Genomic DNA, 22,779 nt, shown 5'->3' on the forward strand with positions numbered 1-22,779 from the left:
GAATTGTGCCCGCAAGATACTCTGGCCACGAGCAATGATCCAAATTTCTTCTATCTCTCGAGCGAGAGGGACCAATCAAATCGGTGTAGGCGGGACAAAGGCGAGCTACACTGATGACTGACACTGATGAATTGTTGTGATTGGTCGTAGCGTTATCCAACTGCGTGCAGTGAGAGTTTCAAATGCATGCTTGGTGCCGCCCCTCGAATTGGGCCATTTTCATTACTCGTGGCCAGACCCTTAATCTGAAAGATTCCAGGGTCTGGTTTACCAGGCTACCCTGATGTTGCAATCAGTTTCAGATATGCATCAAGGGTGCAGATGCATGTGTAGTAAAATAAGCATTTTCCTCTACTTGTTGTTTAAGGTGACTTTCATATGACCTTGTTTGTTGTCTGCAGGGAAACTCCTGAGAGGTTTTGAGCCAGTGTATCCTGACCAGCTCTTTATTGACCTGAAGACGTTCTGCAGTGCCTTCCCTTTCCACATAGTGTTTAATGAGGAGGTAAGGGTATCTGCCATAAAGCCAGTGACAGTAATGTTACTGCAGAGTACTCAGCATCTTCACCTTGCCAGCAAATATGCTTTCATATTACGGCATAGCTTAAACTAACCAAAATAAAACACTTATGGGATCTCTGAATCCACAGTGCAATCCAACTGTAACTTAAACACTAAGAGAAGTTGTATGATAACTTTAAATTGTAATCGTTTTTAATAGTACATCCCATTGGGAGGAGGTACATCAGTGCACTCAGTACCAGTACTCAGCACTCAGCACTCAATACTCAGCACTCAATACTCTGCACTCAGTACTCAATACTCAGCACCAGAAGCATCACCGACGGTCAGCCCAGGGTTGAAGTTCATAGACACACACACACAGAAAGACAGACATCCCTTAGGGATGAGGTACATCAGTGCACTGAGTACCAGTACTCAGCACTCAGTACTCAGCACTCAGCACTGAGCACCAGAAGCATCACCGACTAACAATCGGTCACACACACACACTGGGCTAGACCAGATGTAACAGAAAGGAGTGTGTGTGTGCAGCTGGAGGTGAGGCAGGCCGGTGTGACCATCCAGAGGATTGTCCCGGGCCTGCAGACCATGGGCATCCGACTGGACCACTACTTCTGCATCGTCCACCCAGGGGTTCCCTTCACCATCCCCAGCATCTGCACGTTCATCAACAGCCACTTTGTACTGCAGACGCGCAGGGACATGATGCCAGAGTGCTGGACGGACAGGCCCATGCTGGAGCTTAGAGGTGTGTGGACACACACACACACACACACACACACACACACACACACTCACTACACATGGACACATAGACACATATATGCACACATAGACACACACACACTCACACACACACAACACACACACATGCACGCACAACAGCCACTTTGTGTTTTGTCCATACCAGTCAGACCAGTCAGGTGAAATAATATCTTATGGGTTTCCTTCCCTTCTCTACATATACTCTTGCATAACGCCCACAACACACACACACACACACACACACACCTATACCCGTTTATCGGACTATAGGGACAATTTTGGATTTTTTGGGCAAATCAGACTTGGCATAGGGCTGCGAGGACACCAGGTTCCAGTGGTGCTAGAGCTACAAAAAACATACCAAAAATCATGAAAAAAATCAGGGAACCTATACACGACTTAAAATTAAAAGATTTTCTTTGCACAACTGAGATATAAAAAATGGCTATTTTTCAGACTTTTTGGTGGTTTGTAAAGACTTCTCTGTAACACTGTCTATAAGGACAGTGTGGTGTACAAGGTCAGTGATGTCATCATACACATACACCAAGTATAACCTGTTTTGAAAGGACACATGGCTTATAAGACCAAAGTGATGTCATCATACACATACACTATGTATAACCTGCTTTGAAAGGACAAGGTCTGTAAGGCCAGATCACCATACACATACACCAAGTATAACCTGTTTTGAAAGGACGCATGGCTTATAAGACCAAAGTGACTGAGACACACCATTATAATAATATGGAATATATTAAGAGGTCATTTTTGTTTTCTTTGTTGACATCTGTTGTGCATTACAATTTGGCACACAAGTTGAAATAAGTGTGAATAACATCAGATTGAGACATCATTTGCAGATGATGTACACAGGCAGCACAATCACTCCATTCTACACTTCTTCCTATAGAAAACATCAGTACCTCCAATCAAATTGTCAAGTTACAAAAGTTTACAGATTACACCACGGCTCTTATCTGATGGGGTCTACCTACCCGTGGGCCAAATGTTACTACTTAACTAGGTTTGTTATTATTAACACACAACACATTCGTTGAATCACTGAACTATATTTGATTTGGTCACCTCAAGAATCTCTTCCTTCCTTAACAAGGACAGCATTTTAAAAAATAATAAAGGAAAATAAAAGTGAATCCTGACATTAAAAGGCCCAGGCTAACCACAAAGCAAAACAAACAAAACAAAAAACTGCCTGTGAGCAAAATAAATGAAGTGACCTAACCCATTTCTGAACACAGGACACCAACTTGTAAAACATGCCTAGAAAGGTAAAGGCTCAAGCTATCCAAAAGAGCATTTAGCGTTTAGCATTTGAATGCCTTTTAAAGGCCAAGCCTCTGTTGCGGACAAAATCTCTAATGTTTTGAATGGATCTGGTCTCCAAGATAGGGTGTTCCTTTTCCTTGCACTCCAGGCACTGCCCGCTGGTGGCAGTGACACCGTTTTCAACAAAAGGCCTTAGATGTTTCATCACCGCTTGTATCTCCTCCTCAGACCATGGTCTCTTCATACACCACCTTGATGAAACACAGAAACCTGAACAATTAAAAAAATATTAGAAGATAAAAAAAGAAAAACAATGTACTTGCAGGTAGGGATGTTGCTGTTCAAAATTGCCAAACAAACTGGAACTTGTGTAGACAAAATGTATGTGGTAATAAATTGAGATCTGCTAAAAATCAAAGTTGGATTGTTTTCATTAACATGACATTTCATTACACTGCTTGTTAAAAACAAAATACACCCAGCTTCTTTATATGCTTTATATGCCTAACCAAACATAATGTAAGTGTTGACTGCACATTAGCAAGTGTGCCTAGTGATGGACATGGCACCGCATTTAAATAATACCTTGAGTAACGGAGTCAGGGAGATGAGGTGAACCAGAAGTTACACAGGCAGAGTTCCCCTGGTCATCTAAAAAAACATTGCACAGTATAAATGTATGGGCTTAAAGAGCCTGTCTGCCAACCAATCAAACACCATGGGCATAGAGGGGATACATGTAAAACTGTAATATATTCTACTACCATGCACATAACAAGCAGACAGCCAATTCTATATTATAATAACTATGCTCATGGCAAAGTTGTTGAACCGGGTGAAGTAAGGAGAGCCTGACTTTGCAACCATACCTTGAGTGATAATTTTACTAGGAAATTATGTACATTTTACACAGGCCAAGTCTTCCCTGTAGTTTTAAAATGATCATGCAAACTACTGAACACATCAAAATACTAACCACAATGCATACATGTATGTGTCACAATGAAAAGAGATGACAAAAAGGTAAGCTTCTAACAAAGTTTCTAACCATCGTACTACTGGACAATTCCTGACAAACACTTTTAATACACTCTAATGAACCCACAGACTCCAGCTCATTACATGATATGTTTGGCAAATGTTGGGTCCATCATTGAGATTATACCTTGAGCTGCAGTCTCGGAGAGATGAGGTGATCCAAAAGTCCCAGAAGTCAACATTTCTTCATTGTCTAAGAACAACAAAAGACAAAAAAAAAAACAATGGTATCAAATACACAGCTAGGGTAGGCAATAAAAAGTTCCTACATCTGTGAAATAACAGTAGGTCGTCATCTAAATGTCAATAAAAAAAAGCCTATTTTAAATATTTCACCAATACAATTACAACATCCGCAACACGGAATACAACAATTTCAGTAGCCTTGGGACCCCATTTTAACAGTACCTTGCAATGTGGAAACATTAGGGAGTTGCTGTGATCCTGTATCCATTTTGTCTATGTCATCTATTAAATGACATTGTAAAAAGGTTATTACAGCAACCATACACACCAAGCAGATTTAACAATGTGTAAATGATTCATACCACCAATTTCATCCAGAGATTTTCCTTGAATCCTTCCTTTCCTTCACACTTCCCTTCTCCATAGCCATAAGCAGCTTTGAGATCTTAGCCAGCTGAATCGTTGATTGGGGCAGTCGATAGTACTCCCTATGCACCCTAATGTCATGGCCGAGAAAGTCGGCCAGCTGGTCCAGTTCATTATCTTTCAAGTTCATGACTTGGCTTATTGTGGCGATCTGTTTGCGAAGGTTAGTTGATCTGAGGTTTTGAGGATCTTCGGCTCCACAAGCATCTGCAAATTGACCAAACTGTCCTCTGTAATGACCATCACTACAAGGAATAGCGAAGAGGTAATTGTTGTTTTCAGTTACTCCACACTCTTTCCTCTTACTAATGAGGAGTGACAGGTTAGCAGTCATATCAGGGGTCAGGATCACAGCAACCTTTCGTCCTTTTTTCCCCCTCAATTCCACTCTGGCGAATTGTTTGCAAAGTCTCTTCTCAACTTCTGTAAGCCCAGTGCTTATGTCATCATTTAGTTGTGACACATCACGATCTTCAAAATTGTTTACAGTCATCCTTGCCACTTCACCTTCCCTTCTCCTATTAAACAAAATGACTTGACAGAGGGTCACCTTTGCTAGTGCTGCATAAGTGCCTGCTGTTGGGTTATCGGCTAGTTTCTCCTTAGCCAATTCCACTTGCTGACCAAGATATAACTGCAGCTTCTGAACGTCTTTGGCCAGTGGAAGCCTGGTGCTCTTATTGTATTTTGCCTCACTCAGGTTTGATAAGGCAGAATGGGAAACTAATTCAGACCACTTTGTTTCATGAAGTGTATGAAACCTCTTGATGGAATCGACCCCCTCTTGGTCCTCTTCCATTAGGGCACGACACATGATGAGGTCACTTATCTTTCTGAGAGAATGCCCAATTTTAAGAGCCAGACTTGGGGCTTTGAATGTGTTGTGTTGGTGATCAAAACCTGAAACTCTCTTAACAGCACCAGTAAGAGTAAAGAAGTTGCCTGGTTTTATTGCCTCTTCCATGTTATGGATTCTAGTTGTGTGGCGCAAAGTCACAAGTAATCTCCCAAGTTCCCTTACTTTCTGTCTTATATACTCATGCTTTGATCTGTCACTCCCATGCTTATTAAAGAGGGACTGGGCAAACTGCATGAGATAATGATCATTCCTTATTGCAGTGGACACGTCATCCTTGTGCATTTTGCCCAGCACTGACCAAAGTTCACTTGAAATTGGCTGGGACATTGTAAATTGAGCAGATGCTATACCAATGACCCTCTCTGTCCACTCAGGTCCCTCTTCAACATTATTCTCGGGTCTTAGAGCACATCTTTTCATATGTCGAGAAAGTTATTTTCTGGATAACATACCCTTACAGTACAAGCAGTAATCATATGTCTCAGGGCTGCTACTCTGTTTGGAACTCCTTTTCACTTTAAGACAGCCTGACCCTGTGGTTTTAACAGTCGAGTTATGCTTGAAGTTGCCAAGGTTTCGGAATTTCTCAAGAAGAACCCTTCTGTCCTTTGATGATTTGGGGAACTGGAGTGCCTGTGCGATTTCAGCATTTTCATTTACATGCTTCTCGAGATGACGTGCAAATTTTGTTTGAGGTTTCCCACATACAAAACAATAATTGACTTGGCTTTTAAGGAATTTTCCTGATTTGGTTGGGGATTTACTTTGGCCAAGAATATCCACAGTGCTTTCTGGTTCTGGTTCGGGGTCTGGTTCAGCAAAAGTAACTAAATCAGGCATATTGGTATGGGACTTCTTGGATGGTTCAGGCAACTTGACACTCAACTCTGTTCCTGAGCTTTCTGAATCCGATACAGACTCAGAGCTTTCTGGTTCTGGGTGAGCAAAAGTAACTAAATCAGGCATATTGGTATGGGACTTCTTGGATGGTTCAGCCAACTCGGCACTCAACTCTGTTCCTGAGCTTTCTGAATCCGATACAGACTCTGGGATGTACTCATCACCAGATGAGACATCATCCTGTAAAGTATATTAAATTAATTAATTACAGCATATTTTAATAAACAGAAACACACATGGGAAGGATGGTGTCAAAAACAAACTGCTAAAAGCCATCATATTGATATTAAGCATATTATACTTCAATGTTCACTTACATCTGATATATCCCAGTCTTCTGAGGACTTCTGGAGGCAGATTTTGTGCCACACACCACAGCATTCTTCAGACAAAATTAGACAAAAATTTATCAATTGTTGACCAATTGCATACTCATTTTCTTATTAAATGGAATAAGCTTCACACTTATGAAACATACACAATTAAGAAATGCTAACAAAATGAACTGTTCAGTACAAATGCACCGTTTGAGTGATGGCTAAAACTTTAACAAAAAGTACACGTTTCAACCATTAAGGTAGAATTCACTGGAGTGGCAGAGCCTTTACATTACCCATTTGAAGTCAGTTAAAAAAAAGTATGTAGTGATCCCACACATTAAATTCACTCACTAACGTTCATAACGAAAAACAGAATGTTTTGAAAAATGACTGTTCAAATGGTGCATTCTTATGGTATTTCCAGACAGATAATTATCTAATTAAACTTAAAAATATGACATAATATGGCATCCTCCTAACAATCAAGAGATTTGAGATTCTGATTATAAACTGTTACTGTAAAAACAGACACATTAGCAGCCTGACCTGACCAAACACGGATTCTTTTTTTAATGCGTAATGTGCAAGGTGTAGGCCGTTTTCAGAATGAATCCTTGGCTCAAAGATTTCTGGCAGAATGGTCTAATGTGGAACAGAAATGCTGAAATGTTTATCCTTAATACAATTAATTAAGCTAATAAGGCTTCTGAGAATAAAAGGAAAGTAACTGGAAAGGTGTGGAGACACCTACAAGCATTTGGATTGCCAATTGCTTGGTGGATCTATTGAATTAGTTCTGGATTTATTAGGCCTAAAGTTTATGTTCATCATTACCTTTTATACAGTATATTTATCATCTCAATTAGCCAAACTAAATTTGAAGTCCACTTGAAAAGCCCACTCGATCTATTATCAACTCAGATGCTTAAATATAGACCCAGTGACTTATTGGAAGGCACAAAGTTAGAAAAAGTTGAAAGTCGAAGGGTTTAACATCATCTTCAAAGTTGAGCGTATGTACAAAATGACTTCATCAATGTCCTGAGCGCACCATAGAGTTGATGGCATTTTCCTTGTGTTGATACTCACTTACACATAATGAAACGTATGCATAATGAGACGTGCATTATGCTTTTCAGCCAAGCTAATCTTTAATAATGCTGACGAAGCAGCACAAACATTTTCCTATGTTCACGTACAGTAGCGCATCAAACCAAGAAATGTGCTATTTGCATTGGTAACATTGCAAATATGGGCTTGTTGGAATTTGTCTATACAACAATTCAAACAGTGGTGTTTCGTTTATTGTGCGATTGGGTTAACATTGAAAACAACTCATCTATAAGTTGTAATTTTATTTCGGAGTCACACAAATTAATAAAGTCCATGAAAGATGGATTTATCCGCACTGCAGCGAACCGGATGAAAGAATGAAACATTTGCAAGGATTTAAGGTTGTAGCCTAACTTAGGTCTAAGTCTAATAACAAAGAACAATATAGATAGCCTAATAATATAAATGATAATAGCAAAGGAATTAAGGACTTGTTCAACATCCAAAGGCGAAAGTCTCCAGGCATAAGGAAACCCTGCGTGATAGATTTGTGATGCGGCTTCTCCGACTCCCTGACCCCCCCAATAAAAAAAAAAAACCCCTTCGCTTCATGTTAATGGCCCATTTCAATTCCAAAACAGTAAAATTTGCCAAAAGGCGACTAATTTACAGGTATGCTCTCTGTTATCTGCCATGTGCCTCATCTTGCAAACTCACTTGCCTGGCACGTCATAGTATCTGCTACTCCAGTGTCTTTCACCGCAATGGTGTGACTTGATAAAACATTCAATCAACATGTTTTTATGATTTATAGGTGCGAGTCTGGAACTGACCCATGGCATGAAATGAAACTACTTATACTGAGAAATGCATTAATTAGGAGAAGATGAAAAACACACTTACGTTTGCATCTTACACCGTGCCATCTGATAGATGTGAAAGGTGAATGGCATATCCAGCATTTGTCAATTCTCAACGATTCAAAAACCAGCTTATGGATTGTACACTGTGACAAACATTTTCAAAACATGAAATAAATATAAAACCTTTACACACACAAATTGTATCATGAATTGTTTTACTTTCACACAAATCCATGTACTTTTCTTCAAATCCATCAGGAGAGATGAGAAGGGGTAAAGAAGTTACTTTTATAATATAGAAGCATATATATTCAATTCCTGTGACTTAAGTTTAGCTAACTGTTGGGGTGTCACTCATCACACACACAAAAGAGAAAGATATGCTTCTCTTGTGATGATGGCAAAGACAACAATTCCTCTAAATAATGAAGTAAACCTTCATCTGACATTTAAAAAAAACAGAAACACATCTAGTTTCGGAACCTGTGTCCAAAGCCAAATTTAGATTTACCCTGCTTAACTTCTATCATCTGTAAAAAAAGAAATGGCAACAGGGATCTCTACCAATCAATGGCTTTGCTTAACACTAAAAGTTAAACTCCAGGTCCAGGGTAAATCAACCTACAGCCCTGTTGTTTGAAGACAGCGAGTGCTAGGAAGAATGAAAAAATGTTCTACAATACAGACCACTAGCGAAACAGCCGGAAATTAACTGATGGGGGCAAGGAAACTGATTATTCTCTTCTTCCTAGCCACAGCACTACATAACCTCAAACTGCAAGGAAATAGGTTGATAAACCCTGGACTATCTGGAAAACCCCTGGAAAAATCTGTGCACGTGTTTGCAATACAGACGTCACAACATAGTATGAACAGCTTTGTTCACCCAGCTCAGTCATAAACAAAAGGCAGCAATTTTACAGAGAGCATTTTTAACATTTTTAACATTATTTAATGTTGGCACTGGCACTTAAAAACACTAAATGGGTAAATTGCAATAAATGGGCTTAGTTTTGGAGCCAAACGTTGGAGTTAGAATGAAAACCTCTGTGACAATTGTGGCAACAGCCACATAATTTTCGTTATGCATTATTTGTATTGGTTGTTTAAAAACGGGAAAAAAGTGATCCGATTAATCGATCAATAAAGTACTAGATTAATCAATTACAAAAAGAATCGATAGCAGCAGCCCTAACTAAAACAATGAAAATTGTGTTCCATGAAACATCACAGTACTTCTAACCATTGTTCAATTTCAAAACACAGGTAATTTCAAACTCACCTCACAAGCAGAGTCATTTGGCACAGCTCTGGATGATTGACACCCTGATCTTGATTCGGTCTCTGTACAACAGAACACAGGGAGATTCAGTGCTTGACTTTCCTCAAGTCATAATATACTCAACTCACATCCCTGACAGACGATATTCTACTCAAAATGTCCATCAAGACATAAAAAAAAGTGTGGCAATATCAGGCCATTTTCATGCTGCAAACCCTTAGCAGGCATGACATGCATTGCCAGAAGTTAACAACATTTACTCAAAACTATAACTGACCACTGGCAAGCTCTGCTGAGAACACAGGGGATAACACCTCCTGGTGCTGGACACCAACTTCTTCTGTGAAAGAGGGGATTGGAGAAGTGCCACACTGACCTCTGACACAGTGCACCTAAAAAAATGAACAGCAATATGCAAAGATGAACAGGCATCAACTGGTACAGATGGGAATACTCCATACAGTATGTGCAAAGACAGAATATTTAACAAGATTTAGTAACCATTTTGGATAAGGGAGGCATGTCACTGCATAACAAATTTCTTAACTAGCCACTTTACAAGCATGTGCTGTAGTTTCTGCATATGTGTGTGACACAGGGGAATATTCATGTTATGTGAGGACAGTTTATAACACAGACAAACTCATGGTATGCAAGGACATGGTCCTTTGGACTTCTAATGACATCCTTGATCAAACTCTAAGTCTTCTGTTATTGAACTCCCAGTGTATGGCACACTCAGTAAAAAAACAGTGTTGGGGGGACACCATGGTTAGTAAAACCATCCATACTGAATAGAAAGCATTTCCACTGTAGCTGCAAGATGTTTACTAAAACACTGAACATTGTGTTCCATGGAACATCACAGTACTTCTAACCATTGGTCAATTTCAAAACACAGGTGAAATTGTTAGCGGCTAACTGAAATAAAACCACCTATATGATAGCCAATCTATATGTATGGTGAAGGGTATGTGAAGCTATTTTAATTTCAATTTCAAAGCTCAAGGGAACTTCATCAGGATGCATAGTATCCGGTATCCATGAAACAACTGGCCTTTAAAAATAAAAATCTGCCTGGCTCTATGGGAATTTAACATAGGGGTATGTATACTTATGAGCACTTGTATTGTAAGGAAGAACATTTATTTATTTACAATACATAATTCATTCACAAAGAAAATTGGTGTCTTTAAAAGGTTGGATTTTTCCTCATTTTTTTATTAAGACATTAAGATCAATTTTCAAAAGATGATATTTTTTATTCTTCTTTTTAGTCAACTTTAGCATGTATATGCTAAGGGTATGTAAACTTATGAGCACAACTGTACTGTAGGTACACATTGATGCCACAAGTAAGAATGTGTATTAAAGAGACAAAACGCTATTCCTCAACTAGCCACTTTACAAGCATGTGCTGTAGTTTCTACATCTGTGTGTGACCCAGGGGAATATTCATGTTATGTGAGGACAGTTTGTAACACAGACAAACTCATGGTATGCAAGGACATGGTCCTTTGGACTTCTAATGACATCCTTGATCAAACTCTAAGTCTTCTGTTATTGAACTTCCAGTGTATGGCACACTCAGGAAAAAAACAGTGTTGGGGGGACACCATGGTTAGTAAAACCATCCATACTGAATAGAAGACATTTCCACTGTAGCTGCAAGATGTTTACTAAAACACTGAACATTGTTTTCCATGGAACACCACAGTACTTCTAACCATTGGTCAATTTCAAAACAGGTAAATTCAAACTCACCTCACAAGCAGAGTCATTTGGTGTGGCTCTGGATGATTGACACCCTGATCTTGATTCAGTCTCTGTACAAGAGAACACAGGGAGATTCAGTGTTTGACTTTCCTCAAGTCATAAAACCACATATAGGTATACTATACTCAACTCACATCCCTGACAGACAATATTCTACTCAAAATGTCCATCAAGACATAGATAAATGGCCTGATATTGCCACATTTTTCATGCTGCAAACCCTTAGCAGGCATGACATGCATTGCCAGAAGTTAACAACATTTACTCAAAACTATAACTGACCACTGGCAAGCTCTGCTGAGAACACAGGGGATAACACCTCCTGGTGCTGGACACCAACTTCTCCAATCCCCTCTTTCGCAGAAGAAGTGCCACACTGACCTCTGACACAGTGCACCTAAAAAAATGAACAGCAATATGCAAAAATGAACAGGCATCAACTGGTACAGTGTCTATTTCACTCAAACCTTTAAGTTTATGACAATGAAAACGATGTAGACAGGGGAACAAAGTGTGAATTGATGACTATCTGTACCGACAAAGATTTTCAGACTGTACCTGCAGTATAATTGTAATTCATTGATAAATATGTCCCTTACGAAACTATATCATTTCTAAACATTCATACATCCCGAAATAAACAGCTGAATTCAAACTAACCTCATGCGCAAGGTTGTCTGGTGTGGGAGTGGATGACTGACACTCTGCTCTCAATTCGGTGTCTGTTGAAGAGAACACAGGACATGAAGACACAGTGCCTTGCAAGACCCCAGTATTTGGCAGGCATTGCTTCTTCAAGCAGGGACTCACCTCTGAATAAGTCTGTAGAGAAAACATTGGGTTCCAAGTCATGGGCGTGGTCACTAAGCTCTGCAACGGAGTGTTGGCCAGAAGGGAAGCTTCCACTATTTCGCTGTGTATAAAAAGTTGAACAGATGCAGATGAGGACTTGAATATCACATAAGTTTATTGTAAAGTTGTACTAAGACAGAGTTTAAAGACACATGTTCTAAATGTTTAGCAACTGTATAGGATGACAAGAAAAAAATGAAAAATATTTAAATACCAACGCAACATACGCAACAAAACATTCTATGCTAACTATGTGGTAAATAATGACTAGAAAACATTTAATTACAATAATAATAAAAAAAGTAAACAGTAAAAGACTGTATAGATATGCTATTGTCCAAGTAAAGGAACTTACACCATAAACCACTGCAAATTAATATGTTTCTAATGCTGTCAAAATAATGATAATTCTACGACGGAGTATTAGGGCCACACAAAAAAAAAAAAAAAAATGTTTGCCATGACGAGATTAAACTCGACATTTCGAGAATAAAGTTGAAATGTCATTTCGACTTTAAAGTCGACATGCCGATATTAAACTCGAAATACAGTTTAAATATAGCCTACACTAACACACAATATGTGACAATCATTATAACACTGAAAATTGTGTTCCATGGAACATTAGAGTACTTCTAACCATTGGTCAATTTCAAAACACAGGTAAATTCAAACTCACCTCACAAGCAGTGTCATTTGGCATAGCTCTGGATGATTGACACCCTGATCTTGATTCGGTCTCTGTACAAGAGAACACCGGGAGATTCAGTGCTTGACTTTCCTCAAGTCATAAAACCACAAAGGCATAATATACTCAACTCACATCCCTGACGGACATTTTGAGTAGAATATCGTCTATCAAGACATAGAAAAATGGCCTGATATTGCCATATTTTTCATGCTGCAAACCCTTAGCAGGCATGACATGCATTGCCAGAAGTTAACAACATTTACTCAAAACTATAACTGACCACTGGCAAGCTCTGCTGAGAACACAGGGGATAACACCTCCTGGTGCTGGACACCAACTTCTCCAATCCCCTCTTTCGCAGAAGAAGTGCCACACTGACCTCTGACACAGTGCACCTAAAAAAAATTAACAGCAATATGCAAAGATGAACAGGCATCAACTGGTACAGATAGGAATACTCCATACAGTATGTGCAAAGACAGAATATTTAACAAGATTTAGCAACCATTTTGGATAAGGAAGGCATGTCACTGCATAACAAATTACATCATCAAGCCGCAAGAAACAGCTGACAATGCACCATATACTGTAGGTACATATTGATGCCACAAGTAAGAATGTGTATTAAAGAGACAAAACGCTATTCCTTAACTAGCCACTTTACAAGCATGTGCTGTAGTTTCTACATCTGTGTGTGACACAGGGGAATATTCATGTTATGTGAGGACAGTTTGTAACACAGACAAACTCATGTTATGCAAGGACATGGTCCTTTGGACTTCTAATGACATCCTTGATCAAACTCTAAGTCTTCTGTTATTGAACTCCCAGTGTATGGCACACTCAGGAAAAAAACAGTGTTGGGGGGACACCATGGTTAGTAAAACCATCCATACTGAATAGACATTTCCACTGTAGCTGCAAGATGTTTACTAAAACACTGAACATTGTGTTCCATGGAACACCACAGTACTTCTAACCATTGGTCAATTTCAAAAACTCACCTCACAAGCAGAGTCATTTGGCGCGGCTCTGGATGATTGACACCCTGATCTTGATTCAGTCTCTATACAAGAGAACACAGGGAGATTCAGTGTTTGTCTTTCCTCAAGTCATAAAACCACATATAGGTATACTATACTCAACTTACATCCCTGACAGACAATATTCTACTCAAAATGTCCATCAAGACATGATATATGGCCTGATATTGCCACATTTTTCATGCTGCAAACCCTTAGCAGGCATGACATGCATTGCCAGAAGTTAACAACATTTACTCAAAACTATAACTGACCACTGGCAAGCTCTGCTGAGAACACAGGGGATAACACCTCCTGGTGCTGGACACCAACTTCTCCAATCCCCTCTTTCGCAGAAGAAGTGCCACACTGACCTCTGACACAGTGCACCTAAAAAAATGAACAGCAATATGCAAAGATGAACAGGCATCAACTGGTACAGTGTCTATTTCACTCAAACCTTTAAGTTTATGACACTGAAAACGATGTAGACAGGGGAACAAAGTGTGAATTGATGGCTATCAGTACCGACAAAAGATTCAGACTGTACCTGCAGTATAATTGTAATTCATTGATAAATATGTCCCTTACGAAACTATATAATTTCTAATCATTCATACATCCCGAAATAAACAGCTGAATTCAAACTAACCTCATGCGCAGGGTTGTCTGGTGTGGGAGTGGATGACTGACACTCTGCTCTCAATTCGGTGTCTGTTGAAGAGAACACAGGACATGAAGGCACAGTGCCTTGCAAGACCCCAGTATTTACCAGGCATTGCTTCTTCAAGCAGGGACTCACCTCTGAATAAGTCTGTAGAGAAAACATTGGGTTCCAAGTCATGGGCGTGGTCACTAAGCTCTGCAACGGAGTGTTGGCCAGAAGGGAAACTTCCACCACTGAGTTGTGTCTAAACAAGTTAAACAGAAAAAAAATTGGGCAGCAGTGGTTGTAACAGTAGGGGAAATATACAAAACATACAGATAAGCTTGCTGGCATCATCTGGGAGAGAGATAGCCTGGAAAATCCAGACCCTGGTAATCTAGAAAGATTAAGGGTCTGGCCACGAACAATGTAATGGCCCAACTCGAGGGACGGCAACAAGCATGCATTTAAAAATCTCACTGCACGCAATTGGATAACACTACGACCAATGTGTACCGTCCTCCAACGTTACAGTGCTGTCTTCATCAGTTTAGCTGGTTCCCCGGGATATCGGGGTAAAAGTAACGTGCATCATTGCCAGAGTGTCTCGCCGAGACAATTCCATTGTGCTCTCGCGTGAACTCTGGATTTCCACGGTAGGAGAGAGACACGATTGACTGAAAACCAGATTGAAGACCACCAAGATGTGACTTCTGTTTTTTGGTTATGATTGTTGGCACTAACAAACGATAGGTATTGTGTAATCTCTGTGGCCTCATGAAACGGACACAGCTTAACACAAAGAGAGGATTTCATTTTTATCAAGATGTCAAAATATAGGCTATACTTTTTAAACCTTGACACCAATTCATATGGGGATAAAATCAAAATGACCCACCTCTTTACGCCAGGGCCATTCTTTCCCACCATAGTCATAAGTGATTTCAGTTCCAGCCATAATTTCCTTCAGTGCAAAAAGGCAGAGATGTGGCTTCCCATCTGCTTCGATCAACTTCATTCTGCAATTTGGTGCCTTGTGCTCATCGTTTACCAGTCGTCCAAATGACCCATCTTCAAGTGCTCCATCAATACTGCAAATGTACAAACATCATGCACTAAACAGACGTTTATAGTGACACTTTTGAATTGTACATGCACAGTTGATGCAAGTTAAAATGCAACATGAGATCTTTACTTCAGAAATCCTGACTTCTCACTATAGTAATCTAAACATATTAGTCATTCTGAACCTACCACCATGTCTTCCGCTTCCATGTGAAGTCAAACATGAAGATCGAACATGCATTGTGGTACAGTTTACGTCTATGTTCAGCTTCAGCTGCATCAATGAGCTCCCCTCTATACTCCACCACAAAGTCTCCTTGATTGAAAACAGCTAAAGTGAAGATACCACGACCTGCAGACACAACCTTATTAGAGTAACAGGGGTAGCAGACTATATCTATTGGATAAAACTCAGCAATGCAAATAATCACATACAACTGAATTATTCCTATAAATTGCTACAATGCAACGTCAATTCAAGAACCAGTGACATGTAACCTTCAGTCTAGCCTACAGTGTGTCAGTCACTCACCTTTAACTGGATTAATATATTTGATCTCTAACATTGAATTCTTGTCTCTTCCTGCAAGGATGTGATTAGTGGCATCCTGAAGAGGAGTAGTTCTCCATGGCATGACAGAAGTTACTAAGGAAATTAATAACAAAAATGTAAACAACAAAACAACTTCACTACTCATCTCACTAATACCATGTATATTCAAACAGTATGTTCAAATACTAAATGACAATGCATACAAAGAAATAGAGAAACAGAAAATGTAGGCTATGTTAAAGGATAAACTCAACGGAGATCTAAACAAAGCACTCATTTACCACAGACCTTAGCTTAGCCGTCAAAATTCTATGTGCTGGACATTAAGCTTGCCAAGCCATAACCTCTGGCTATAATTTCCACACGTAGGAGATAATGTTGGGCTACTTAATATTTAGTCTATTAGTTGTCTAGATGGGCACGTCCTCCCTTACCTCTTCAAAGAAATTGGAACAATTCAGACTTAAAATAAAGTTTAACATTGATAGTCACGATTGTAGCCCCCCTCCCTCCCCCAATACCACTGTGTGCTGTTCGTGGTTTAGGAGCATAAAGAGCAACGTTGTAATGTAGTTTGCTAGCGAAATTGACGTTAGTAAAAGTCTGACGCCTCTGATGAAAAGCAAACAAAAACAAAATACATTTACAGCCGTCTGACAACGTATTCATAAATTACTGTCATTCGTCTATCTAAAGCCTTAGTTTGTCCAACGTGACCTCTTCAATATACTTTTCCCATCCGATAGCTAGCAATGCTCTGAATATAGTGTTAATCTTACCAAATGGATGAAATAAGATCGATATACCATCTTTCAACACTACTGGTCGTAACTGATCTGCCAACATTGGTGTTTGCTATTCCTTGACTAATTTCTTTGTGGTAGTTTTAAATATCCAGGCCACTTACCTGGATCGGAGGGTTCAGTCTCCCTGCAATAGCATTGGCAATAACAATAGCATGCACCTAGCCAGCTAACAGTAGCCTAGGTCAAGTACATTTCCTACCAATAGGTAATTCTGGGAGAATCGCTGGGAATAAAAACGCTTAATCTACTTGGAATACAGTCTATTGGTGCTATCTCTGGGCTGTAGTAGGCTATATGGAATTAACTGGCTAGGCTACTTATCACACAGTAGGCTATTTTTGTTTAAGTCTTTAACATTATGTCATTCAACAAGCATTTACCTATATTACATACCACAATAACACTGCTATTAGGCCTACCTATTAAAACGTTTTGTTATGGATTTCTTACCTTCTCTCCACAACGTGCATTTCCAGAAGAACTCCCAGCAAATGAATCTGGTGATCACAGGTGTAGCAGCTGTCTTCTATCCAGCCAATCAGTATGAGCATGCGCAGTGTTGATTTAGCGTCTAATTTCGCGCGTTGTGTATAATTTCCCGCGTTGTGTATAATTTCCCGCGCTTGTGTGTCGCAGCATGCAGGGACCACGACCACCGATAGGGGGCAGTGGCGGACACACAAATATACAAAATATGTCAGGTTTTTGGTACATAAGGACTTTTGAGAAAACCACTTTTTGGGTATTAAAACATGCTGAGAAAAGGTTTTATAGGGTTTATTTTTATGAGGACAGCCAACTGTCCTCCTATACGAGAGGGTCCTCGTTGCTCTTTTAAATGTCTTGAAAACTGTCCTTCTATGCCCTGAAACAAACACACACACACACACACACACACACACACACACACACACACACACAAACACAACACACACACACACACACACACAACACAACACAACACACAACACACACACACACACACACACAAACACAACACACACACACACACAACACAAAACACACAAACACACACACACACACACACACACACAACACACACACACACACCTACAGGTCAGATGCTGTGGATGCCCTCGCTGCAGTGCATGCTGTACTTGGCCTCGCCGCTGCTCCGCAGCCTGCAAGAGCTGGAGGAGCGGAGCATGCACCTGTCGGACATCGCGCCGCACGACGCCACGCGCGACCTGATCCTGCTCAACCAGCAGCGCCTGGCCGAGATGGAGCTGTCCAGTCAGCTGGAGCGCAAGAAGGAGCAGCTGCGCCTCCTCTCGCAGCACCTGGAGGAGGAGCGCCGCAAGACGGAGGCGCTGCTCTACGCCATGCTGCCCAAACACGTGGCCAACCAGCTCAAGGAGGGCAAGAGAGTGGAGGCAGGTGAATGACCAGCTCAAGGAGGGGCAAGAGAGTGGAGGCAGGTGAATGACCAGCTCAAAGAGGGGCAAGAGAGTGGAGGCAGGTGAATGATTAGCTCAAGGAGGGGCAAGAGAGTGGAGGCAGGTGAATGACCAGCTCAAGGAGGGGCAAGAGAGTGGAGGCAGGTGAATGACCAGGACTAGGAGGGACAAGAGAGTGGAGGCAGGTGAATGATTAGCTCAAGGAGGGGCAAGAGAGTGGAGGCAGGTGAATGAGCAGCTCAAGGAGGGCAAGAGAGTGGAGGCAGGTGAATGACCAGCTCAAAGAGGGGCAAGAGAGTGGAGGCAGGTGAATGACCAGCTCAAGGAGGGGCAAGAGAGTGGAGGCAGGTGAATGACCAGGACTTGGAAGGCAAAAGAGTGGAGGCAGGTGAATGACCAGCTCAAGGAGGGGATGGGTGGAGGACAGAAGGAGAGAGGAAGGGAGGGAGAGATAAGTAGGATGAGAAAGAGGGGGAAAGAGTGAGAGAAGGGGAGAGAGAGAAGATAGAGACAGGGAGGGAAGGAAGTATAGAGAGAGTGACAGATAGGGAGGACGGAGGGAGAGAAGAAGAAACAGGAGGGAATAGTGTAAATGAAACAAATAAATGATAGGAGGATGGGCCTGTGGACATTTATTGTAGTGCTTTTTAGCATCAGTGTTCCTCTATTACTTGTTTTTGACAAAGTGTAATTTCAAATGAATGTCTCATATGTGTTTACATGATGCAGGACATCATATTTATACAGACAGACATTCCCACTTAAAAGCCTGCGTTTTCTTCTCCTCCAGGTGAATTTAAAGAGTGCACCATCCTCTTCAGTGATGTGGTGACCTTCACCAACATCTGCTCCGAGTGTGAGCCCATTCAGATTGTCAACATGCTCAACTCCATGTACCTCAAGTTTGACCGGCTCACCACAGTACACAACGTTTACAAGGTGTCACCATGGCAATGATACACAAATATTTAAACATTGTAGGCTTATACACAATAACAAAGTACTTTGTAATTGCACATTGTTGGCTCAGTTTAATAAGTAATTAGCATTAACACTCCTCCATTACTTGTTGTTGTGTTTTTGACACAGTGTAATTTCAAACGAATGTCTCATATGTGTTATTTACATGATGCTGGACATCATATTCGTACAGACAGACATTCCCAAAGAAAATCCTCTGTCACAAGTACAAAGTGCTTTGTAATTGCACGTTGTTGGCTCAGTTTAATAAGTAACACAGTTTTGTACTACAAGGTGTCTCTCAACCATGTCTCAGGTCCTTGGCTTGGAAAAAATGTGACGACCACTCATTGACGACTATTCTCATCTATACTCCTGTCATAAACAGGAGGACAGAGGACAGGGGTCACAGAAAAATACTATTCACACATATTGATTACTGGTATGTCTGTTATGTTTTTTTCTTCGTAGGTGGAGACGATTGGAGATGCTTACATGGTGGTTGGCGGTGTCCCCATCCCTGCCTCTACCCATGCTGAGCAGGTGGCCAACTTCGCCCTGGGCATGGTCATAGCAGCTAAGTGTGTCACTAACCCAATCACGGGACAGCCCATCCAGGTACAGTAACTGCGGGGATGCATACGCCAGAGATGGTCAATCAAGAAAAAAACTTGCACAGCACACCATTATTTGCCGTTGAAAAATAAATAAATGAAGTGTTTAATCCATCAAGCCAAGGCGCTACCCAGTGAGGTGATGTACAAGCGTTTCGGTCCTCAGACCTTCATCAGTGCAAACTATACACAAAGGTGAGACGTCTACTTTATAGTCCGTGTCTACTGGGTGGCCGATCTGTCAATCAACCTGACCACTAGCTAGGTAGGTTGAAGTGTAGGCTCAAAGAGTCGAGATGTGAGATGGCCCTCAGGCTCATTAGTAAATAGATAGTCTGACCCAAGATAATCAATGAAAATAACAATAAAAAAATCACAGGAAAAATAGAAAAACAAGAAAAACATGAGGAAAAATCAAGTGAATATTAAAAAATATAGATGTATAATCAGATATATAATCAACAGATGATGGGAAACCCAGCTTCAGAAAGTACAAGTCTTACCTCATCTTTGTTCCAAGCATTCACTAAACCAGCCGATTCTTATTAGCTTAACTCTTCAGCCAGGTAGATGAGCTAGGTTATGGAAATCACCTGTTTCAGGTAGCAGCAATACATGGCAGAACTTTTACTTTCTGGAGCAGAGTTTCCCATTTGTGGTATATAATACACTAACAGGGAGAAAAAGTTGACAGGCTGGATTAATGGAAGTGACACAGTGACAGTTTTATTGCTTATACTTTTGTGGTAAATGTTTGGTTGCACCAAATAGATTTTCTGAATAGGGCTGCACAATTAATTGATGTTTAATTGAAATCGCAATTCAAACTAATTAGCTAATCGCAAAAGATGCAATTAATCTGGCAGCTTCTTACTCTCTCCCAATTGTTAATTTCATCACATCTATGATTTATGTTCATGGTTCATGTCATACTCAATGTTTGACAGGCAGTGAAGCTCACCAATCAGAAGTGGCCCAACTTAAAGCGAAATTTGGAATATTGAACTGAAGCTCGACTTTATAAAAATATATTGCAAATGAAATTGCTATTGCAACAACTGCCAGAAAAATTAGAAAAAAATCTAAAAGTATTAGATATTTTACCCAAATCGTACAGCCCTATTTCTGAATGTTCAATTAGACTAAGAGCACACTGCATATTACCAGGTAAGAGTATGCAAATGAAGAATATGTGAATCATTGCCTGGGGTAGTGTGGTCAAGTTGCAATTAAAATCTAATTGAAGCCTTGATGCATCAACCCTCAGTAGACATATACTGACTGAAGTGAACACCTCCATTGTTGTATCACATGAGGACAGTTACTTAAGATTGAAGATGTCCTTTTTTAATGCAAAACATGAAATGGAAACAATTGGACGGGATCATTATCACTTATGCTGTTTTCCAGTCATTAGTCTTTATTCAAATTATTTTCTTTCATCTTTAACTCACGAGGATTGACGACAACCTCACCCTACCTATTTCAATGAAAAAAGTAAATCACAGTTAGATTCATGAAAGGTTTTTGTCTGGTCAAAAATGGTCGGCCTTCAAAAAGAATGTCCAATATTTCAAAACTTAATGCGTGTAAATACATGGCTATGTTGCCAAATGTCACATTTGATACAGTCACTTGGATGTTAATATAGGTGTGGAATTTTGCACACCAGTCACATAATTTGTTCATTGGTTGATTTGTTATTTTTTTGGCTACCTCTAGTACAGTTGCAGGTTTAATTTATGCATATTGCTTAATTTCTCACTGTTCTATTCTATTTTTGTATTTTGCCTTTTTTGTTTCAACGATGCTCTCATTTTGTCTATATATCCAACGCACCCCTTTGCTTTACAGTTATTTTTCAGTTTATTTTTTTTTAATCATTTCGAAAAAAATGAATGGTGTTTCCAAAAATAATTGTGATTGTGTTAAATAGTTGGGATCTCATTACTGACCAAAATAATCGTGATTATGATTATTGCTATAATTGAGCAGCTCTTAACATTAAACTCAGTATGTCATTTCTGACGCAGCAGCTGGTTGCACCAGTCAAGGTTGTGCTTTCTGTTCTTGTGTTTGCTGGCCCAGATTCGGGTGGGGCTACACAGCGGTCCGGTGCTGGCGGGAGTGGTGGGCGAGAAGATGCCCCGTTACTGCCTGTTTGGGGACACCGTCAACACCGCCTCACGCATGGAGAGCCACGGATTGCCAGACAAAATTCACCTGAGCCCCACAGTATACCAGTAAAGCTGACCCACACACACACACACACACACACACACACACACACACACACACACACACACAAACACAAAGGTACACAAACCCACACAAACAAACACATACAGTATATTCACATACTGTATACACCAGAGATGGTCAACACACACACACACACACGCACACACACGCGCACACACACACACACACACACACACACACACACACACACACACACACACACACACACTCTCTCTCTCTCTCTCTCTTTCTCACACACACACACACACACACACACACACACACACACACACACACTCTCTCTCTCTCTCTCTCTCTTTCTCACACACACACACACACACACACACAGACCTGAAACAAGGAGTGTGCAAATGAAAACACTCATGCACATGTGTAGTGTGCATATACGCAGGCATGCACACACATATAATGACTAAACATTTCTTTGGCCTAGATAGTTCATGGTTATGATTATTAATCACATATAATATCATGTGTAATTATATTGTGTCACAACTCACAACGCTTGCTATAATAATGCATTGTAATTGATACCATATAATGATGTTGTAAGGTATAGTGATAGATTGTAATTGATGTTGTATAAGTGTGTAATAAAGCGTGGTGT

General features: G+C 40.3%; 2 protein-coding genes across 12 annotated transcripts in view; one reads left to right on the forward strand and one right to left on the reverse strand.

Moving 5' to 3' along the window:
- The window catches only part of LOC121684221 (guanylate cyclase soluble subunit beta-2-like), a 28,829-nt gene that overhangs the window by 2,827 nt on the left and 3,223 nt on the right, over nt 1-22,779 (forward strand). Inside the window, exons 8-13 of the mRNA XM_042064197.1 lie at nt 402-505; nt 1,057-1,273; nt 17,996-18,316; nt 19,127-19,275; nt 19,768-19,914; nt 21,999-22,153. Of these exons, the coding sequence (XP_041920131.1) occupies nt 402-505; nt 1,057-1,273; nt 17,996-18,316; nt 19,127-19,275; nt 19,768-19,914; nt 21,999-22,153 (1,093 nt within the window). The remainder of the gene's footprint in view (nt 1-401; nt 506-1,056; nt 1,274-17,995; nt 18,317-19,126; nt 19,276-19,767; nt 19,915-21,998; nt 22,154-22,779) is intronic.
- Nucleotides 2,348-17,739, reverse strand: LOC121684218. Of its 11 annotated transcripts, XR_006023068.1 has the most exons (23): nt 17,369-17,739; nt 16,092-16,205; nt 15,749-15,911; nt 15,393-15,585; nt 14,651-14,759; nt 14,501-14,562; nt 14,124-14,238; nt 13,831-13,892; nt 13,107-13,221; nt 12,815-12,876; nt 12,094-12,196; nt 11,944-12,005; nt 11,566-11,680; nt 11,272-11,333; nt 9,785-9,899; nt 9,508-9,569; nt 8,266-8,368; nt 6,307-6,371; nt 4,167-6,169; nt 4,027-4,086; nt 3,746-3,811; nt 3,166-3,231; nt 2,348-2,850 (listed from the first exon to the last, which is right to left on the reverse strand). XR_006023068.1 is itself a non-coding variant. In XM_042064193.1 (18 exons), the coding sequence occupies exons 2-18, from the start codon at nt 16,192-16,194 to the stop codon at nt 6,097-6,099; spliced, it is 1,641 nt and encodes a 546-aa protein (XP_041920127.1). In that variant the 5' UTR covers nt 16,195-16,205; nt 17,369-17,738; the 3' UTR covers nt 5,978-6,096. The 11 variants fall into 11 exon arrangements, 2 of the variants coding, with proteins under 2 accessions (XP_041920127.1, XP_041920128.1); XR_006023069.1 differs by having other exon boundaries at nt 2,348-2,831; nt 4,027-6,169; XR_006023067.1 differs by having other exon boundaries at nt 4,027-6,169.

The sequence above is a fragment of the Alosa sapidissima genome, chromosome 15, assembly GCF_018492685.1.
Source record: "Alosa sapidissima isolate fAloSap1 chromosome 15, fAloSap1.pri, whole genome shotgun sequence".
Classification (NCBI taxonomy): domain Eukaryota; kingdom Metazoa; phylum Chordata; class Actinopteri; order Clupeiformes; family Clupeidae; genus Alosa; species Alosa sapidissima.